This window comes from Mesoplodon densirostris, chromosome 3 (assembly GCF_025265405.1).
Source record: "Mesoplodon densirostris isolate mMesDen1 chromosome 3, mMesDen1 primary haplotype, whole genome shotgun sequence".
Taxonomy (NCBI): Eukaryota; Metazoa; Chordata; class Mammalia; order Artiodactyla; family Ziphiidae; genus Mesoplodon; species Mesoplodon densirostris.
The window spans coordinates 80,066,128-80,087,113 of record NC_082663.1 but is presented as its reverse complement, the minus strand read 5'-3'; the positions used below and the strand labels follow the sequence as shown (position 1 = coordinate 80,087,113).

Below are 20,986 nucleotides of genomic sequence, written 5' to 3'. Positions count from 1 at the left end.
AGGAAGTGGCACTGAGTTCCAAACTCACATTTTTCTGAACTGCAGTAGCTAAACCCTTCAGCGCCATGTGACATAACTTAAAGTAGCCGAGGAGTGTCAAACCAGACTCCTTGTGCTAGGGACATGTTCCATGTCTTCACAGCCTCTGGAGTTGGGCAAGGGTGATCACAGAGCCATCTCTCTAGATCAGAGCTGAAGAGCTGAGGTTCAGGATGGCCTCAGAGATTAACACAACAATGTGTCACACAATGGCACTGTGGTTTCCACAATTCTCTGAGCCAGCACTTAGTAGGTACTCAAAGAGTGCTCTTTGATTTTGTCCAACTGAATTCACTGTATTACTATTCCGTTATGGGCAGTAAGTTGAACTCCCTCACTCCCCCTGCTCATTACGATTATGAAATTATCCAAATATAAAACAATGAGTGCTCATTTTACTGAAACTTTATTGTTTGCTATTTCAGAAAGACAGCAGCTTTTTTAGAGACCCTCTAAACCTATTATGTTTTACAGATAAAACAATAAACTTTTGTCCAAAGTCATTCAACTGATTAGCAAAAATTACTGGAACCAAGGAGATTTCTTTTTTTAATTTTTAAACTTTAACTTTTCTACAGGAAGGAGGAAGTGAAACAGTAAGTGAGTTTAACCCACAGAACTATTCAGCTAAGTTCAGTTCTACCCAAATTTCAGCTGGGTGATTTTGAAAACAACCACTTTCTCAGACTTAAAGGAAATGGTTAAGCAACCTCAGAGAAGTCATGTGTTCTTGCACTGTGGGAGACATTTTTTCTTTTTTTAATGAGTCCTTTTTAGGTAATACAACATCTTAACATTGTCCAAGCACTCATCAACTAAAATAACAAGTCTATAAGATGCTACAAGTTATTACGCTAATCTAGATATCCTTCTTTCCTTTAAAAAGAACAAAGAGAATAATTTTTTAATCAGTTTTTACGATTTACAATAAAATGAATTCTCAAGACTTTAAGACCAAACCAGAAGAATAAAAGTCATTGAAAGGAAAAGACAAGCTGACAGTTCAAGACTGAGCAGCATGGTTTCATCCGGATCTCAGACAAAACAGAGATCAGATATGTATTGAAAAATTATATTTTTAGAGAAATTTCTCATGTCATCCTTGTAGTTGATTTTTTGAGAAAATGTATCTGTGTGTGTCTCCTTTTTTCCCTGTAGTACTAGTTGAATCCTGGTACAGTAAAACATGATCACGGAGATGAGAGAATCTGTATAATTACTAATATAGGCATTTTCTGGCTAAGTGATGAAACTTTACTAATTTTTAAAATTTGTTTTTTGATGCAAATATTTCTAACTCATTTTACTACTTTCCCACCTTCTTACAAAGACTAGACATAACATATGGTCATCATTGGGAAAAAATAACTGCACTGAAGCTTGTTGGGACATAGAACTCAGTGTGCTGGATGATAAGATTACCAATATAGGAAATGATAACCCTGTACCTCATAATTTGGCCAACTTGCTTAAAAACGCATTTCAATTAACAACAAAGTTTACAACAAATCATACTGCATAGGATTTTTTTAAAGTTATACTTTAGATTTATTCATTGAACCAAGTTTCACTGCAGCTGTTAACTCCAGCTATTTTTCAGGGGATTAGAAGCTCAACTGAAGGTCAATTTTAATTATGATTCTCATAGCAGACAGTAAATATTTCCTAAAGATAAACAGAAATCATTCAGTTTGAAGAATAGAGAGAGAATGATTGAGAAAAAATAAGCAGTGCCTTAAATACCGTTAGGAAATATCAAAAGAACTAAAAACACATATGTAATTGGAGTCCCAGAATTACAGGAAAAAAATAAAATACTCAGGCAAAAATATTATCCAAAGAAACAATGGCCCAAAACTTTGTAAATATGGTGAAAGACACAAATTTACATATTCAAGAAGTTCAATGAACATCAAAAAAAACTAAGTCCAAAGAAAACCAAGCCAAGACACAATCGAACTCCTAAGAATCAAAAGTAAAGGAAAACTTGAAAGAAGTAAAGCTGTCACTGTTTGCAGATGACATGATAGTATACATAGAGAATCCTAAAGATGCTACCAGAAAATTACTAGAGCTAATCAATGAATTTGGTAAAGTAGCAGGATACAAAATTAATGCACAGAAATCTCTGGCATTCCTGTACACTAATGATGAAAAATCTGAAAGTGAAATCAAGAAAACACTCCCATTTACCATTGCAACAAAAAGAGTAAAATATCTAGGAATAAACCTACCTAAGGAGACAAAAGACCTGTATGCAGAAAATTATAAGACACTGATGAAAGAAATTAAAGATGATACAAATAGATGGAGAGATATACCATGTTTTTGGATTGGAAGAATCCATAGCAGAGGGAGATCAGCTGCGTGCTTTGTGACCACCTAGAGGGGTGGAATATGGAGGGTGGGAGGGAGGGAGATGCAAGAGGGAAGAGATATGGGAACATATGTATATGTATAACTTATTCACTTTGTTATAAAGCAGAAACTAACACACCATTGTAAAGCAATTATACTCCAATAAAGATGTAAAGAAAAAAAAAACAAAGTAAAGGAAAACTTGAAACCAGCTAGGAAAAAAAAAGTGACATATTACGTATAGGATAACAACAATTCAAATACCATGGATTTCTTAACAAAAAACTATGGAGACCAGAAAATGATAGAGTCTTTAGTGTTTATATATATATGGAACTATTATATATGTTTGTACAATACATATGACACATGTTACATATATTACACAAATATATTTATATCTTTGCATAAACTAGTATCCAGAATACATAAAGAACTCTTACAGCTCAGAATAGTGGGCAGAAGATCTGAACAGCCACTTCACAAAAGAAAATGAACTAATGGCCAAAAAACCACATGAAAACATGCTTAACATCAGTAGTCATCAGGGAAATGCCAATTAAAACCAAAAAGATACCATTACACACCTATTTGGATTGGCTAAAATTAAAAAGACTAATCATACCAAATTTTGGCAGGGATGTGAAGAATAAGCATTATCATACACTGCTGATGGAAATGTGAAGTGGTAAAACCAGTTTGGAAAACAGTTGGCAGTTTCTTAAAAAGTTGAAACATACAGCTACTAGATGACCCAACCAATCATATCCTAGGTATTTACCCAAGAGAAACAAAAACAAATGTCTACACAAAGACTTGTACTTGAATGATCACAGGAGATTTATAATAACCCAAAACTGGAAACAAATGTCCATTAAGAGGTGAATGGATAAACAAATTATGATCTATCCATATAATGGAATACTATTCAGCAATAAGAAAAGCAAAAAAAAAAAGTGGGGGGGAACTACTGATATTATTTGGATGAGTCTCAAAATAAAATAATTATGCTGAGTGAAAGAAGCCAGGCCCAAAACAATAGTGTATGATTCCATTTATGTCAAATCTATATAATTCCATTTACGTAAAATTCTAGAAAATGTAAGCTAATCTATAGTGAGAGAAAACAGATCAGTGGTTGCCTAGGAATGGGGAAAGAGGGAGGGATTTTATTTTCTTTGACTTTAAAAAATGTAACACCAATAATCAGGAATATCCAACATATCGGTACTCTGATTTTAATTATACAAAGACCAATCTGAGAGGCTTATTCATTTGAACAATTACTGCACATTCACATGCCACACTCCAGGCCTTTGTTCCACAATTATTTTTGTCCACTAACCCAAAGGAACCATAAAAGGTCTTCTGTTCAAAAATATTCCTGACATTATAACATGAACACAGTGAAGGGGTAATTCGCTATAATGTCAGTAAGTATACAAATATTTCAAGGTACTTTAAATAGATGGGTTAGGATGTGTGGGTACATCATATACTTTTACAGAAGTTTTACAGCACTTTTAAGTTCAGTTGGCTTAACATACATGCACATGCCAGGATGTCCATGTCTGCATTTCATCACAGTTCACCATATGTCTTATTTGGGGGGTAGAGAAAATGAAGACAGTTTTTTCCCCCAGTTTTATTGAGAAATAATTGACATACATCACTGTGTAAATTTAAGATATACAGTATGATGGTTTGACTTACACATATTGTGAAATGATTACCACAATAGGTTTATTTAACATCCATCACCTCATATAGATATAATAAAAAAAAATTTCTCCTCATGATGAGAACTCAGGATTTACTCTCTTAACAACTTTCCTATATATCACAAAGCAGTCTTAACTACAGTCATCATGTTGCACATTATATCCCTAGTACTTATTTACCTTATAACTGTAAGTTTGTACCTTTTGTCCACTTTCCTCCAACTTCCCCTTCCCCTACCCTGCACCTCTGGTAACCACAAATCTGATTTCTTTTCCTATGAGTTTGATGTGTGCTTGTGTGTGGGTTTTTTTTTTCCTTAGATTCCATATATAAGTGAGATCATACAGTATATGTCTTTCCCTGACTTATTTCACTTAGCCTCTAGGTCCATTCATGTTGCTGCAAATTGTAGGATTTCCTCTTTTTATGGCTGAATAATATTCCACTGCGTGTGTGTGCATGTGTGTATATATACACACACATATATACATACATATATATACATATACATACATACATACACACACACACACACACACACACACACACACACATCCCACTACTTCTTTATCCATTCATCCATAGATGAACATTTAGGTTGTTTCCATGTCTTGGCTACAGAAAATAATGCTGCTATGAACATGGGGGGCACAGATATTTTTTGAAGGGGAAGATAGTTTAAGTAGATCAATCCCAGTCATTCATGGCCCCAAAGAACCCACAGAAAAAAAGAGAGTTGATTCTAGTTCTCTTAAAGGTCTAAATCATCCTATGGTGGGACAGGCATAGGACAAAGGATTTTCTATCATTCTCGACTCAGTAGATCAGGACAAGTAGAAAAAAATAATTAAACTTTAACCTTGTAGGACTTTAATTCATCAAAATTAAGATAAGTCTAAGAAATCACCAAAGGACTGAGAAGTTAAATGATATTTCCATATTATGTGTATGTTGGAGAGAGAGGGTTTTGGGAAAGAGGGGCAGCTTGTTGAAAACCCAAGTGCCCATCAACAGACAACTGGTTTAAGAAGATGTGGTGGATATATATATATATATGGGTATATATATTACTCAGTCATAAAAAAGAATGAAATATTGCCACCTGCAGCAACATGAGTGGATCTAAAGAAAATCATACTAGTGGAGTAAGTCAGACAGACAAAGGCAAGTATTATATAATATCACTTACATGTGGAATCTAAAAAATAATACTAATGAATCTATTTACAAAACAGAAGCAGGCTCACAGACATAGGAAACAAATTTATGGTCACCAAAAGGGAAAAGAGGGGAGAGGGAGAGGGATTAATTTTTATACTATAGTATAAAATTTTATAGTATAGTATAGTAGTGTACTATATACATACTACTATACACAAAATAGGTTAATACATAAAATAGGTTAATTACAAGGATTTACTGTATAGCACAGGGAACTATATTCAGTATCTTGTAATAACCTATAATGGAAAATAATCTGAAATATATATATATAAAACAAACTGAATCACTTTGCTGCACACCTGAAACTAACACAATATTGTAAATCAACTATACTTCAATAAATGGATAGGTCTGATAGGAACTAATAAATGTAAAATGATTGATCCAAATGGAACATCATGGCTTGGCAACCACCAAAAAATAACAATAAAGTTTTTTTTTTAATAATAAAAAAGAAGAAAACCCTTCAGGTATAACCAGAAAATAGATAAAAATCAATTATTATTTTTTAAAGCTAATTTAAAAATTTTAAATAATTCTGTGTCCTCCCTAGTTTAGAACCATCCAGGGATGAAATAAATGACTGTAGAATACTCAAATAACAAAGGCATCTGATGTGTGGTTTGTCAGATATGCCTGGCTAGAACATTTCCTTCTCCTGTGACCTAGATCTGTCTTAAGAAACTTGCTGCCCGATTCCAACAGCCCCACTTTCTACCTGCTGCGGATTCCTGAGGTATTCCACCCCAGTCTCTATAAAAGACAGGTTTAACGTTTAGAGTAACAGTTCTCAAGATGTGGTATGGGTACCCCTGGGAATTTCTGATACTCTTTCAGCCGGTCTTCAAGGTCAAAACTATTTTCATAATCAGATGTTATTTGCTGTTTTCATGCCCATTCTCTCATGAGTGTACAGTGGAGTTTTCCATAGGCTACATGACGCTTTATATAACAGACTGAACACAGAAGCAAATGTGAAAATCCATTTGTCTTCTGTTATGCCAGACATTAAAAAAAATCGCAACAATGTAAAATAATGTCTCTCAGTAATATTTTTGTTTTGGAAATAGTTATCTTATTAAAAATGTTATTTATGTTAACATGTAAAAGGCTTTTTATTGTTATTATGAAATATGTTAATAAACATTAAAAAAAGATCTCTCAGTGTTCTAAGTATCCAGATATGGTAAGTATCTAGAGATATAACCCACACAAACAAAAGCTCTTAGGAGTACACAATAATTTTTAAGAGTATATAAAAGGGGTCCTGAGATGAAAAAGTTTGAGAAGCGTTAACTGTGCCTTCAAACATAAAGAAAAAAATTCCCAAACTCTCCAGACATCTTGATTCAAGCATGGACGTCTCAGTATATTGTTAGAAAATGTATATAGAGTAAACACATAAAGTAAGGAAAGTAAATATAGAAGGTCTGAATCACACTATAGTAGGGCCGGAAGGGACAAGGGATTTTGGATCATCCTGGATTCCTGGGTCCAGAAAAAACTACTTGAATTTAACCATATATGCTCCTTTGAGCATCCTCAGGCAGGAACGCACACTTCAATAATTTGTCCCTATGAAAAAACACAGCCTTCTTTACCTTCAGGTAAACAAAATTGTCCAAAACGAAGGCTGCCTGTTATGGACTGAATTGTTCCTCCCCCGCCCCAGCTTCATATGTTGAAGCACTAATCCCCAGTGTGACTGTTTTAGGAGACAGGGCCTTTAAGGAAGTGATTAAGGTGAAATGAGGTCATAAGAGCAGGCTGAAAGAACTGGTGTTCTGATCAGAGGAAGAGACACCAGTGCTCTCTATACACACAGAAGAAAGGCCATGTGAGGACACAGCAAGAAGGCAGCCATCTGCAAGCCAGGAAGAGGACTTTCATCAGAAACCAACCATGCCAGCATCTTAATCTTGAACTCCTAACCTTCACACTGTAGGAAAACTTTTGTTAAGCTACCCAGTCTGTGGTACCCTGCCTATACTCTGTTTCCATGTAAGCACTCCATAAATATACTGAGTAAGAGGGGGAAAAGGAGACTTTTTAAGTGGGAAGGAGATGTTGAATAAATGTCTTTACAGTTCACACACCATTATTTTTGTTACATGGCCACTAAGCAGATGTTTAAGTGTTGCTCTTCTCAAAATGTCACCTATTTTTTACCTTTGACTAATATCAGGACAGAAACATCCACATTTTTTCCTACTGGTTAGTGTCAGGTCTAAAATTCATGCTTTCATATTTCAGTTCATACTATAATTAACTCATACCATTAGTTATTCTATTTTGTCAAGAGAGCCCTGCCTGTCAATGGCTTTACCTACTTAACAGCCATGACACAGCTTCACCTCCTTTGCTCTTCCCGTAAGGCCAGCTGAATGCTTATGCATGACCAATTCATGCCTCTTACCAATTCTGGGATATTAGGAAATTCCTTTCTAAAAGTCACATCTAGTTGGCTTGGGAATTGTTTTTGTGGCTCTCTAATGAAGGGCAAAATAGCCCAATGGCAGGTCAGCCAGAAGGCCCTACAGCACTACAGGAAAAGAAATTGATTGAACTGTACCACTTTGGTCTCAAATGCACAGCAGCTCTCTAGCTATGAAAAAGGCACAGAAGATGAAAGGACAAGGGAGGAAAATGTTGGGTCATTCTTTAATTTTGATTTTGAAAGTGCTTCAGAGTAAGAGACACCCTCTCTCTAAGCATCATCTTCTCTCCCCTCAAACACAAGGACCATGTCTTATTTAGCACTATCTTGCTGGTACAAAGCACAGGGTCTGAAACACAGCAAGTGCTCAAAATGCATTTCAATGGAAAGGGAAGCTGAATGAACACTGATAAGAATATTCAAAAAAAGCGCCTTGAAATTACTCTATTTGTTATAGAGATATTTATAGAAAAAAGGAAGAGCACTGAAATTCAACTTTACTTGCAAAAAATAAAAGAAAAAGAACTCCAAGTTAAAAGAGCACAAACAAAACAAAATTGCTATTTAAATGTTTTAGAGTTGTTTGATGTAATATTAGTCTTAGATAACATTTACTGAATATCCAATATGTATGAAACACTATATTAGATGCCAACTCTAGTAGCAACCAAATACAAGAGAACTGTGTTTTTAATCTGTTAAATGTAACTGACAGTCCCTGGCTGAACAAGCATGCATGTTTTTTACACAGAATTCGAAATGTGGTTTTAACCACTGAGAACATGAATCCTAAACTAGTGGTGCCTCTGTTTTCATAACATACTTTAGCCTTTGAGCATCCCTGGGAATAAATGTGGACTCCAGTAACTTATTCCTGTAGGAAAACACTCTCTTCTTAACCCTGAGGTATCCCAGGGGCAATTATAGCCCAAGATGAGGAATACCTCTACTCGTTCCCATGCAATCCATCCATATAGCCACCAAACACTTGAAGGATGATTCCTTATATCCTTTACCTTGATGTTTGATCAAAATCACTACCTTATATGTTTCAGAAGTTCAAAATATTATCTTTGTGAGGAAAACAAACAAAAACCAGATCCAGAACCTCCTGGCAGGGTTGAAGTAAGGAGGTAAACTGCCATAATTCATAATAGATTCTTAGAGCCAAAAGCTGCTGCCAAGTTACATTTATTCAGCAAAAATAATAATAAAATAAGGGTGTCACTGTCACTAGCAGAAATACAAATTCACTAGTAAAACTAGCTTCTTAGTAAGCTTCCTGTGAGGAAACATAACAAAATAGGTATGAATTTAAATACACATTATATTATAGACATGTTTGTTTGCATTTGTGACGCTTATGACATTTGTAGGCCTTGTTACCAGTAAACGAAGTACGTTTATTCTATATCCTCATGCTAACACTACCCCTTTTGGTCTTTAATTCCTCACTATTTGAACCCCACCTAACAGACAAAATATATATAATACCTAGGACTGAAATAAGTTCTACTTGTACAAATAATGAGGTGTTGCATATTACATTTGCTTGAAGGAACAGGAAAAACACACCTAAGCCAGAATTAAATTGGATGTAGAAATGAGTAGTTCCTCTAGTTAGGCAACACTTCCCTGAAAGTGTTACAAATGCATAATAATGGTTAATAAATATAAAATGGAAAGAATCCTCCCTTATACTAGCCTCAAGCCTTTAGTAAACAAGATACAAGAAATATCATATGTTCACCATTTCAAAATCTCACCATGGCTGGAATATGCCAAACCATCATGTACCTTAAACTTCAGTGAATATCAAAACGAAACTGAGCTATTTGTAATGAGGTGGATAGACCTAGAGTCTGTCATACAGAGTGAAGTAAGTCAGAAAGAGAAAGACAAATACCGTATGCTAACACATATATATGGAATTAAAAAAAAAAAGTCATGAAGAACCTAGGGGTAAAACGGGAATAAAGACACAGACCTACTTGAGAATGGACTTGAGGATATGGGAAGGGGGAAGGGTAAGCTGTGACAAAGCGAAAGAGGGGCATGGACATATATGCACTACCAAATGTAGGGTAGATAGATAGTGGGAGGCAGCCACAGAGCACAGGGAGATCAGCTCGGTGCTTTGTGACCTCCTGGAGGGGTGGGATGGGGAGGGTGGGAGGGAGGGAGATGCATGAAGGAAGGGATGTGGGAACAGATGTATATGTATGACTGATTCACTTTGTTATAAAGCAGAAACTAAAAAAAAAACAAAAAAAAACAAAAAAACTTCAGTGAATATCAGAAAAATTTTTGAGTTTCTGTGCATATTTTAGTTTTTTAACTAAAGATATTAAAACATCTCAGTAATATCCTTAAATAAGAATCACAGAGCTAGTGAGTGAGGAGCTAGGATTTGAATGCAGCAGTCTGACCTGCTCTTTACTATTATGCTACACTATGCAGTAGTCTTATGAAATGAGGTAGATTCATGGACAGATCTCCAAAATGAAGAAATAAAAGTACTGATTGACATATATACACTAATATGTATAAAATAGATAATGAATAAGAACCTGCCGTATAAAAAATAAAATTAAATTTAAAAAAATGAAATAAAAGTACAAAACCAAATGTACCCAAGAAAAATGATGTAGGATGGGACCTGTCCTTCTCAAAGTCTGATAGTCTTTGAAGAGAGTGTACTGATTTGTGCATCCGTATACCTTCAAAAAAAATTAATTCTACTGGAATGTAAGCTCCTCAAGGGCAGAGACCATTCTGCATTCATATTGTACTCCAGCTTTAAGAATAAAGCTTGGACTAAGTTAGCATACAGTGAAGGTATTTATTTGAGGGGGTATCTTTTTAAAAACTATTATCTTTAAAAAAAGAGTTAAGTGGGGATGTGTCAAAGACAAATTTTAAAAAATCTGTTAATTGAGGTAGTTTAAAATGGTATGCAAGAAAATTTGTATTAAAACATTCACAGTATGCTTCTTCTCTGACCCCGACTCCTGACTCCCCAGTGCAGAAGAATGCAGCAAGGAGACATGGAAAACTAATTTTGGTTTGTTATACTTTTAATCTTGGTGACAAAAATAAGAGATGAAGAAAAATTATTAGCATGATGTAAACAGGAAGAAATTCAAAATGAAAAAAAAGGGAAAATAACAACAAAAAAAAAAGAGAAGAAAATAATTCAGTAGATTTGAATCCCAGCACTACCTGGTTTCAGTGAAAAAGAATTAAGCCCAAAGCACTCATCTTCTACAAAAATTTTTGTACTATATATTTCTGCATTTATTTTCTCTGGTTGTTATCCACAGTGGAATTAATATAGAACCAAGAGAAAATATAAAATTTACAATAATGTACAAGGTTCTAACAATAACCATTTAATTCTACTGAACAGCACTCAAAAACGGTGTCAATTCCACAGAGGAAATAATCTAGTTAAACAATTCTGGCTAGAAGACACCAAACAGCATCAAGTTAACAGTTCAACATAATAGTCCATGGACTAAAAATGGACCAGTTCAGAATACTGAGAGCATTTAGTTCCTTTATCCTTATATTTATTATTATGACAATGATCAGAATTCACATAAAGATATGCCATTTTAGTCACTTAAAAGTTAGCCAATATCCTTGTGGGGAAAATAAAATTATTTTAGCTTAATTTTCAATTTTCTTTTCTTTTTCTAGGCTAATTATTTTATCCTAATGTTTGTATTTATGTCAAATATGCCCTCCAGTCAAACTTATAATCTTTATCTTACAAAATATTTCTAAAAATCTTTCCTCATAACATAGGTCCCACAGTCCTTGACAATCCTCAGGGCACCTCTTAGAAAGATTTAGCTATAAAAAGTAATTGAAAATGTCACTGATGACTAAATATTTATGCTCATTAATCTCTCGGGCAAAGCTACATACCTTTGTAAAATCTAAAGCTAAAAAGTTTATCTTTATTTCCACCAACTACCTGGATATTGTTTCAAAAAAATCTTAACTGCATAATTCCTTAGTTAACACGAAAAACGGCATCCAGCATAATAAATTATTAGTTTTATTATGAGTGTTTATTATGAGTGATTTAACAGAGAGTGCATATCACTGCATGAGATCTGCAGAAGTTTATAAGAACTCTTCAAGATACAGAATGCTTATGAGTTAGATAATACTTCAGTTGGTGAATAAATTTGCTAGACTTGATCTCAGATGGATTTGAACAAATAATTATTTTATTGGTAATTCTGAAATATTTCTCCATCAGAATGATAAAACACAAAGTAAATGATAATCATACCAAATCTATAGCAAAAACTTTGCCATCAATATACAACTTACTGAGAGCCAGTTTGATTATCATGAACCTATTTTTTTAAAAATAGTGATTATCCATAAGTCTGGGATTGTAACCACATTTTTTCTACCAATAGTTATTGTCACTTGATTATTTGCCAAGAAAAGCTTCTATGTATGAGTTCTTCAAGTCTTTATCTCAATAGCATTTCCCAAATTGGCAATTAATTACAACAGAACTATGTACCCAACGGCAATGAACAACTGCACTCTAGGCTAGCTACACTTTAGTGAATGTGCGTTTGTTTCTATCGAACTCAGCACACTATCATTTTTATCTAATCTCCAAGTCAGACTAGACCCTCCTTCCTACATTGAATTATTTTTCTGTGTGCTTCCTCCAAATGGAAAATTACTAAGCGTCTCGGTAGCTTGTGTGGATGCAGATGGAAGTGAGGCTGCTGTTTTAAACAGCAATGCATTTCTTATTCCCACAAACACCCAGCACTCTACCCTCAGTTTGAGCTGTTTTCTTAATCTAGGTGTCCAATCTAGATACTGAAAGGACAATGCCAGTGCCCCAAAAGGTTTAGGTACTAAGCATTTAGTTTAAAGAGCGGAGAAACTACTGCTAAAAGTATAAGGGGAAACCAGCCCAAACTTAACAGGCACGATCTTAATATATCTAGGACACACTAGTTCCTCCCACCAAGCCCCAAGGGGCTTACTTAACCATTGAGGCCCTTTTGACAATTATGGGACAAGAAGAAACTAGACAAATATTACACTACTTCTGTCTTCAAATCACACTACTAACACCAACTTAAAGAAAGATCTTTTAAACATTGAGCTCTCCTTAATCACTCCCACTAAACTCCATTTTTCCTCTAAACAGAACTCTGGAATGGTATCATGTTGTTGAGGTGATGAATATTCTAACAACCGTTTTAAATCTTATAAAATAACAATTTCAGCTGTGACCCAAAGCGTCCTTAACCGCCGGAAAGTTCCTCTATGACACCAAATGACACCTGAGGCAGTTGTCTGGGAAACACTACCACACAGTCCTGGTCATCATTTGCTGTGAGATCCAGGAAGGAAAGGAGCACATCCAACCCACGGAGGTACCAGTTCTCTCAATGCACTTCCCATTCTCCTGTTCTCCCAGCTTATGAAGCTCTCCCTGTAGAACATCAGAAAACCTCCTTGAACACCCTTCCTCCCAGATCTCTGGCTTGGCCTCCCCCAATAGAACCAGAGGTCTGGAGAAGACTCTGGACCATCCAATCCCCCAATCTACTGAAGTCCAGACAATTGGCTGGAGTTCTGTTTTGGTGACTTCATTCTTTAACTAAGTGGGAGGAATTCCCAGGAGGACCTTCATTAAGGAAAAGAGCTTCAAAGGGTCTTCTACATTTGAACTTGATTCTCCACTGTCTTTTCAAACTCCCTTGGAAGCCTAAATTTTCTTTATTTGGAAAATGAACTGATTTCTAGTTTAGATGCAAGTCTGGAATTTTTTTAAAAACTGGTTCATTGTTCAACCATAAGCATCAGTAGAAAGGTGAAACAAAACCAGGCAATAAAGAACAGTGACTGCCACCACGATGGTCCCACAAGGTCAACGGCTCAACAGTTCTCTGTATTTTTTTTTTTCTTGAAATCTGAAACATTCAGGAAAGTGAACAGTACTAACTTACAAGTAACTATGACTTTTCTGACTAGGAAAGAGAAGCACACAGTATGATTAAACTCATAGCAACTGTTTTCTATCTCCTTCTAGGGCCTCCAAATGCCAGTCTTAACTCATTCATCCTCTCACCCCTCCATTCCTTTTGTCCAACCAGACCCACCTACTTCCCCTTTCCAACCTTGACTCTATCTTTCAACCTCACACAACAGTGTCCTACTCTCCAAAAGAGACTCATTTCCAAGCCAAAGACTTGCAAGGCTCCAATGTATGACCATTTTGAAAATCTCTGCCTATCAGCTTCCTCCTTACCTTAAATCTCTACATAGCTCTCACCTTCATCACTAATTCTCTTACGTCCCAATTTTCCCCAAAGATCTTTGGATTCAGAGTCCTACAGGCACTCCCAGGATAATCACAAATGGATTACAACAATGAATCAGGTTACAGGGGAATCCTGACCACTCTTTCATAGACACAGGAACTCTTACTGTCACATTTACTGCACAGAAACACCAGGGCAATGAGCAGCCTTCTCTACAAAGACCACTGGATAAAAAAGGAGCTGTTACCACCAAGGGCTCCAAAATTTCCCTCATTCCCATTCCTAGTTTCCAGTGAACACTCTTAAAAGGTACATATCTAGGAATTCAAATTAAAAAACAAAACAAAACCTGTTTCTCAGCTTGCTCTAATGATATTATGGAAAAGTGTAGTGGTATTAGCTCCAACTCCAACCGCCTACAGTTTTCAAGACAAGCTAATTAACAGAACATGGTTGCACTGTCCTCCTCACCTCAAGTGCCAAGAACCACAGGCCTGATTTAGCTCCATCCCAACTTCTGGGGTAACTCTGGCTAAACTCCTCTATATCTCAATCTCCTAACATTTTCATAGAGAGTCACAATGAGGCTGTTTTCTAACAGGAGTGTTATACTTAATCAGTAGAAATGTAAACTTATTGTTGACAGATGTTATATGAAGAGGTTATAAAGACAATCCTGTACATTTATTTCATAATTAGAAATCTTCTATATTTTCTTCTTCTGTATTCTATTATTTTCATATTCTTCTATATTCTATTATTTTCATAGTAGCATGAAAATAAAACTAGATTATTCCATTTCATTTCTCTTATTGAGGTTAGCATTAACTGATAGCAGGTCCGTGGGGCTTTTTGTAACTGTGTCTAGCAGAAAATCTACTTGTAAACAGGCATTTCAAAAATGGTGTCTGACTGAATTATTGAGGAGGAAATCACCCCTTGCTTATTTTCTATATGATAATTTCCTTATAACCAATGTTTATGGTTCTATCTCTTTCAAGCTGTGTTCTCAAGAATCATCTACAGATAAATGATAATCACTGGTTTTAACTGTTTCTATAATATGCTGTCTATTTATCTTGTCTCAAGATACTTTTTGGGGGAAGTTGTTATGTAAAGTGAAGAACTTTTCCACCTCTGCTTTCCAGTTAAAAACTGGATTGGTTTCTAGTTACAGCTTCAATCGTATACTATTAAATGATGTTAACTTTCAAATCCAGTACACTCCTATTTCCCTTAACTGAAATAAATACTTAAGACAGAAGGATAAAAGCAGAATTTAACTTATATCCCATCATATAGAGAAACTATTATCTTCTATTTTTAAGGTTTTTTTCTCAATATGGTAAGTTATCGCAGAACAAAAGAAAACTGTATATGAACAGAATGTGGTAAGCTCACATTTTTGACAGTTGCTAAAAAAAAATTTAAAACAAATGCATACCTATAGGATAAATGTTATTTGTAAGATTAAAAAGGTGAAATCACAATTTTATACTGCCTTACAATCCATGAATATCTAATTAGTTGTCCAGACTTCCCATTTTGGAAGTTGGGAAATACTTGCACTTGGATACCAATCTGAAAACAACAAAAAAATTGTTTGATAAGACAGGAAAGTCCCCCTTGTTTGATTATGCACCAGGCTGTAGTACTAAAGTGATTACTGGGGGCTTTGGGGAAAAAAAACTGTTTAAATTATGTTTTCAGTGCTGGAGCTTCAAAATATCATCCTCTTCCACCCTCTGAAGACTTACTTTGGGCCATACCACAAACTAGAAAACATTTAAAAATACATACACACATATACACACAAATATATACATATGGAATTTGCTTATCTAGTAAACGTCTCAAAAGCTCCCTTTTGGTGAATACTTCTAGTATGCTCAAAATGAAGTGCAGATTCCTAGACCCAACCTCAGACCTCCTCAATCAGACTCTGAAGGTGAGCTCTGTATTTCCATTCCTTAACATAAATTTAAATTATTCTAAAATACCCCAACCCTGCATGCAAATGAGAACAAATAAAACTAGGTGGTCATCAAATAATTACTTGCCCTAATCTAGTACATCTATCAAAAGACCTCTAGAGTTGCTATCTATTTTTTGTTTGGTTTTTGGTAATATATCAATCACTGCTCCCTAACAGTTTCACTTCTACCTGCCTAACAGAACATAATAGTTACTACCAAACCAATCTTGAGTACTAGTCCAGCACATTTCTCTCCCCATAAAAAAAAAGCACCAAAGATCCAAAGCCAGACTGGATATCTAGTCTTCAGCACAATAGTCACGAGTCCCCACCAAGGGCAAGACCAAAAATATCTCCTGAGCCAAATGGAAATTCTTGGCAATAAGGTGCCTCCTTGTAAGCCCTTTCTGGAGATGTGCATATTAAATGGATTACAGCAGTGTGTTACCTCGACAGGTTAACATAGGATGGTCATCAAATAAATCCATTATCAGCAGGCAGAGAGCAGGGTCCAAGAAAAATGAGCCACACCTGAAGCAACTTTTGACAGAAAACACGGAAAGTAGAAAAAGCCTTACTGGAACAGATGAGTACTGAAAACCAAATTAGCAAAACAAACTACATTTGCCTCCTTTACAAATTTACCCCTTTTCAGGCGGTGAAATCATTGACAAGATTTTAACTGAAAGATACGTGGGTCCCAAATTACTGAAACTTTTTTGTTAAGCTCTCACACCTCTCTCCATATACAGGGATATATGAGAAAATGTAAGTGGTGACGATTTTATTGAAAGAGAATAAATGTGTAACAAAAGCCCACACCAAACTTGATAAACCCTGCAATAATAAATTCTATGGGTAATGGAATACTCTGCACCAGAACACCCAGACCTATGGGAGAATTAGATGTACTTATTCTTTGTACTCAAAAGGATTAAGTACAAAGATAAACACACTTTACACTATACCCTGTCCTGTTTGAAGACACTAGAAAATTCTACAGTTATTCTTAAAAAGTTCTGAAATAAATAATGAGTCCACCTTAAACCTGAAAAGCACCTCAAATTGCTAGGACCTAATTTCTTGTTGACTTTAGTTGTTGTAGTTTCTATTCTCCTTGTTAAAGGACGCTAGATAAGGAGTGATTAATACATTAACTAAAATGATGCATTGCTAAACTGTCTCCAGCACAGACTCTGAAAAATCTGGAAGATAGACAGGAAAGGATTAGAAATCCAATTTCCTACATGAAAGTTGAAGCATTGCTTCTTTTTTGTTCTCCTCTCTGGGGCTTTTCCACTGCCCTCCCAAATGTGACAATTTGCAAATATTCACATCTAGAGAAGCATATTCTAAAACTATTCTAAGACGGGAGAAAAGGCCCCAATTTTAAGACTTGAGAATGTACTTTAATTCTGTAGGCACAGGTTCACCAAATCAGCTAGCAAAAATCTTGACCAACTGGGTGACTCAGCCTTGCTGTGAGTTTTTTTTTTTTTTTTTTTTTTTAATGTATTGGAAACTTCTCGTTTAAAATCCCACAAACACGGAATCTCCAAGCTTTCTATCTAGAACAAAGAAAAAGCCTTGGAATACTCATTGGAAGGGATTTAAGGATTTGTATTAAACATATTCTATACCAAAGTACTAGATGGTCTCTAAGCTTCCTTTCAGCTCAAATCTTCCTTGTTTTTCTTAGTAACTTTACCAGACTATTCTTAGAGCCTTAGTAATTACAAATAGAACCTGAATGAGAAAGAAAATTCAGAATTAAAGTTGTCATCATTAAGCCTAATTAAACAGGCAGGAAGATGGCAGTAGAATAAAGCATTCTGAATTAGGGACAGGGAGAATACGAGTAGTTCGCAGTCCCATGAATGAAACACCGCATACAACAAAGTCTGGCTAGGGTTTAGGACATACTGGACAACGTTTCTGTCTCCTGGGTGGCAACGGACCCACCCAAACAGGGGTAGATTTTGTTTTCTATTAATGCGACAAACTACTGATATCTACCTTAAGTAACCAACCACCCGCAGGAAAACACATATCAACTAGAAAGTGAACCCTGTCATTTTAGTGTGAATTCTCCCTTACTGGCAGGTTTCCTACTTTCTATCCCAAAAGGGAATCCATATACTCAACGCCGCAAACTGTGACCCTACACTGCAACTCTGGCACTTCTGGTCCAAACAAAAGCCATCGTTTTAAGTAGGGTGGGATTTGTTCGGTCCATTCAGTAAAGGGCTGTGGCTGTTTGCAGAACATCCTGCAGGCTCCTGCTTTGACTCTTGCCTCAAGTCACACTGTGCTATCACCGTGACGGACCCTTGATACTTAATGAGTCTTCGACTGAAAAACTGACATTCTCGGGAGCTAGGGAAACGAGGCTTGAACGCCCTGCGGAGTGCGTCCGCAACAGACGGGAGGGTGGCAATGCCGGCAGGAACCTCCTCGGCACCCAGCAGGGGTGATCAAGCCGTTCCGCAAGTTTCTCTTCCTTCCACTAAATTAACCTGCCAAGCCCCCACCCCGTCCTATTAGGAAAAGTCACACCAGCAACTCGCTGAAAGACGGGGGGGACAGCTCCCAGCGCGCCACAGAAGTTGGGTTTGGTCGCGGTTTAACCCTTCCTGCCCCAGAGCCATGGCCGACACCCCCTTCACCCGGGGCAAACCCAGGCTGCCAACTTTCCCGCTGCCCCATCCTCTGCGCACAGCAGCCCAAACTTTGCTGTTCGCCCACCTGGGCACGCAGCGGAGCGTGGGGGCCGGCCGCACCCGACACCGCCCCCACCCGGGGCAGGCGGCGGCGCTGACCTTCACGCCAGCCCCCGGCCAGCGACCGCTGCCGCCCGCCCCCTCCCCCGAGCCTCGAACTGCCTCCCGCGGTCCCCTTCCACCGCCCCCAAACGCTCGCGGGAAAACCGCGGCGGGGGCGACTGCAGCTCGACCTCGCGTGTCACGACTGCCCACGACCCTCTGGGCACCAGAGAGCACCGGTCCCGGCCCTGGCTCCTCTGGCCGCCCACTCACCATCCGTGAAGGGCTCCATTTTCCCCCCGCCGCGGCTCCTTTCAGCCGGAGAGCCCAAGCTTTCTACTCCAAGAGCTGAAGCGGCCCTGCCGACTGAGCATGCCCAGCGCGGCGCCGAGGGCTGTCGGGGAGGTGCCGCGAGGGGCGGCGCCGCTCCGCCCGCTCTGAGATCCGCCGCTCCGGGTTTTCGCGACAGCTGCAGAAAGAGCGAGGGAAACTAGAGGAAAAAGCATCACACAGGCCTTGGCTGACTCCTGGGAGAGGAGCTGGAGGAGCGGGTTAGATCTGGGGGCGGGTCCGTGGGTGTGGCCGGATCAAGCCCGCCCCTGGCAGAAAGGCTGGCGGCTCTGTCTCGTCCAGTGCTCAGAACAGCGGTCAGTCATCAAGCAAATGTGATGGCCAGTTGCGTCCAGCCGCGCCGGGCCCTAGACATCAGGAACCCGGCACCGCGCCGGTAAAACACGGTCATTGCCCCGTGGAGCAAACATTCCAGAGACAGACAATAAACTAACACAAGACACACGAGGCTGAAATAAATGCCCCGTTGAGCATTAAATTAGGGTGATGTGATGGAGAATGAGTGGGTCGCTAATTCGGATGTCTTGGTGAGGAGAAGCCTGGCTGGGAGGTGCCACTGTAGCCGAGATCTGAAGGCAGAGTAGGAGGCTGCGAGCGAAGGTCGCTCCCCTGACAGCGAAGCTTCGCTTTCCCTGGGGAGTCCGACTCCGGGCGCTCACTCCGCCAAGGCTCGAGGGAGCAGACACTGTGGGTCGTGTCTGTAGGGCTGCGCGCTCACAGCACAGTGGTCCCAAGCGTTCGGTGGCCTGGAGACTTGAAGGGAGGCGGGGACCCCACCGGAGCAGAGGGCACCCGGGGTCCTGTCCTCGGGCTAGCGGTTCGGGGCGCGGCCTCTACGTGCAGGCGGATCACAAAACCCGGCACTGGATCCACCGGGGCCGCGGGCGCCGCAGGATGTGGGCAGAAGGCAGCCCAGCCGAGCCTTAAATCAACACCTGCGGCTCCCCGAGGTGCCGCCTCTGCGGCCCGCGGCCAGGCTAGGCAGAGCTAGGCCGGAGAAGCGGAAACTCTCTTGGTCGCCCCCGCCGCACAGCACTCGCGCTCTAGCCTCCAGCCCCCAGGCCCTAGCCCCCAGCCCCCATTGTTTCCAGTGGCAAACCCGGGTAGGCACAGCGAACCTTCGGGATGAAATAAGCAGGGGCCCCGTGAGCCCCGGGAGGCTCGTCGGGGCCCCGCTTCTTCATCCCTTGCTCAGCGTGCGCATCGCCGCCACGCTGCGGAGTTCGCAGCCCTCCCAGAGTGCTGCCACCGCCAACTGTCCCTCTTCCCTCCTCCCCTAGCGCAGCCCTGGCCCCAGCAGCAACTTGGCTCCCGCGATGCCTCACTGCGCCTGCCAACTGTCACACGCTCCTCCGAGGCTGTCAACGGCAGGGCGTCGGGTGCAAACACGCTGGAGGCGAGCGCAAACTGCCCGGGCAAACGGGGATGCCCGCGGTGTTGTTTGACCCGCGTGGGAATTAGAAATTAGGTTTCAAAGAAGTAAAATCGAAGTGCAGTATTGTATTTTGCAATGTTGTATTTTTAAGTGTCGATTGTATTAAACCACCCACTTTCGCTTTAAAACCTCCAGTGGATACCGATCACTTAGAATAAAAGCGAAACTCTTAACTCTGGGACCTCATCTCCTACACGTGCTCACGATACTTTGTCTACAGAGGCCTTCTGGCTGTTAGTCACCAAGTTACATCCAGTCATTCCTGTTGCATGTTCCTCGTGCAAGAACTGTTCCTTCTGCCTGGTACCTTACCTGCCAGTTCCTTCTTGTCTTTAAGGTCTCAACTCAAATGTCATCTCTGCTGAG

General features: G+C 38.9%; 1 protein-coding gene across 2 annotated transcripts in view; it reads right to left on the bottom strand.

The window, feature by feature from the left end:
- Positions 1 to 19,189, bottom strand: part of LNPEP (leucyl and cystinyl aminopeptidase) — a 107,064-nt gene extending 87,875 nt beyond the window's left edge. For both annotated transcript variants that reach the window (XM_060093190.1, XM_060093192.1), the window contains exon 1: positions 19,108 to 19,189. In XM_060093190.1, the coding sequence (XP_059949173.1) occupies positions 19,108 to 19,126 (19 nt within the window). In that variant the 5' untranslated portion in view covers positions 19,127 to 19,189. The remainder of the gene's footprint in view (positions 1 to 19,107) is intronic.
- Positions 19,190 to 20,986: the final 1,797 nt, after the last annotated feature.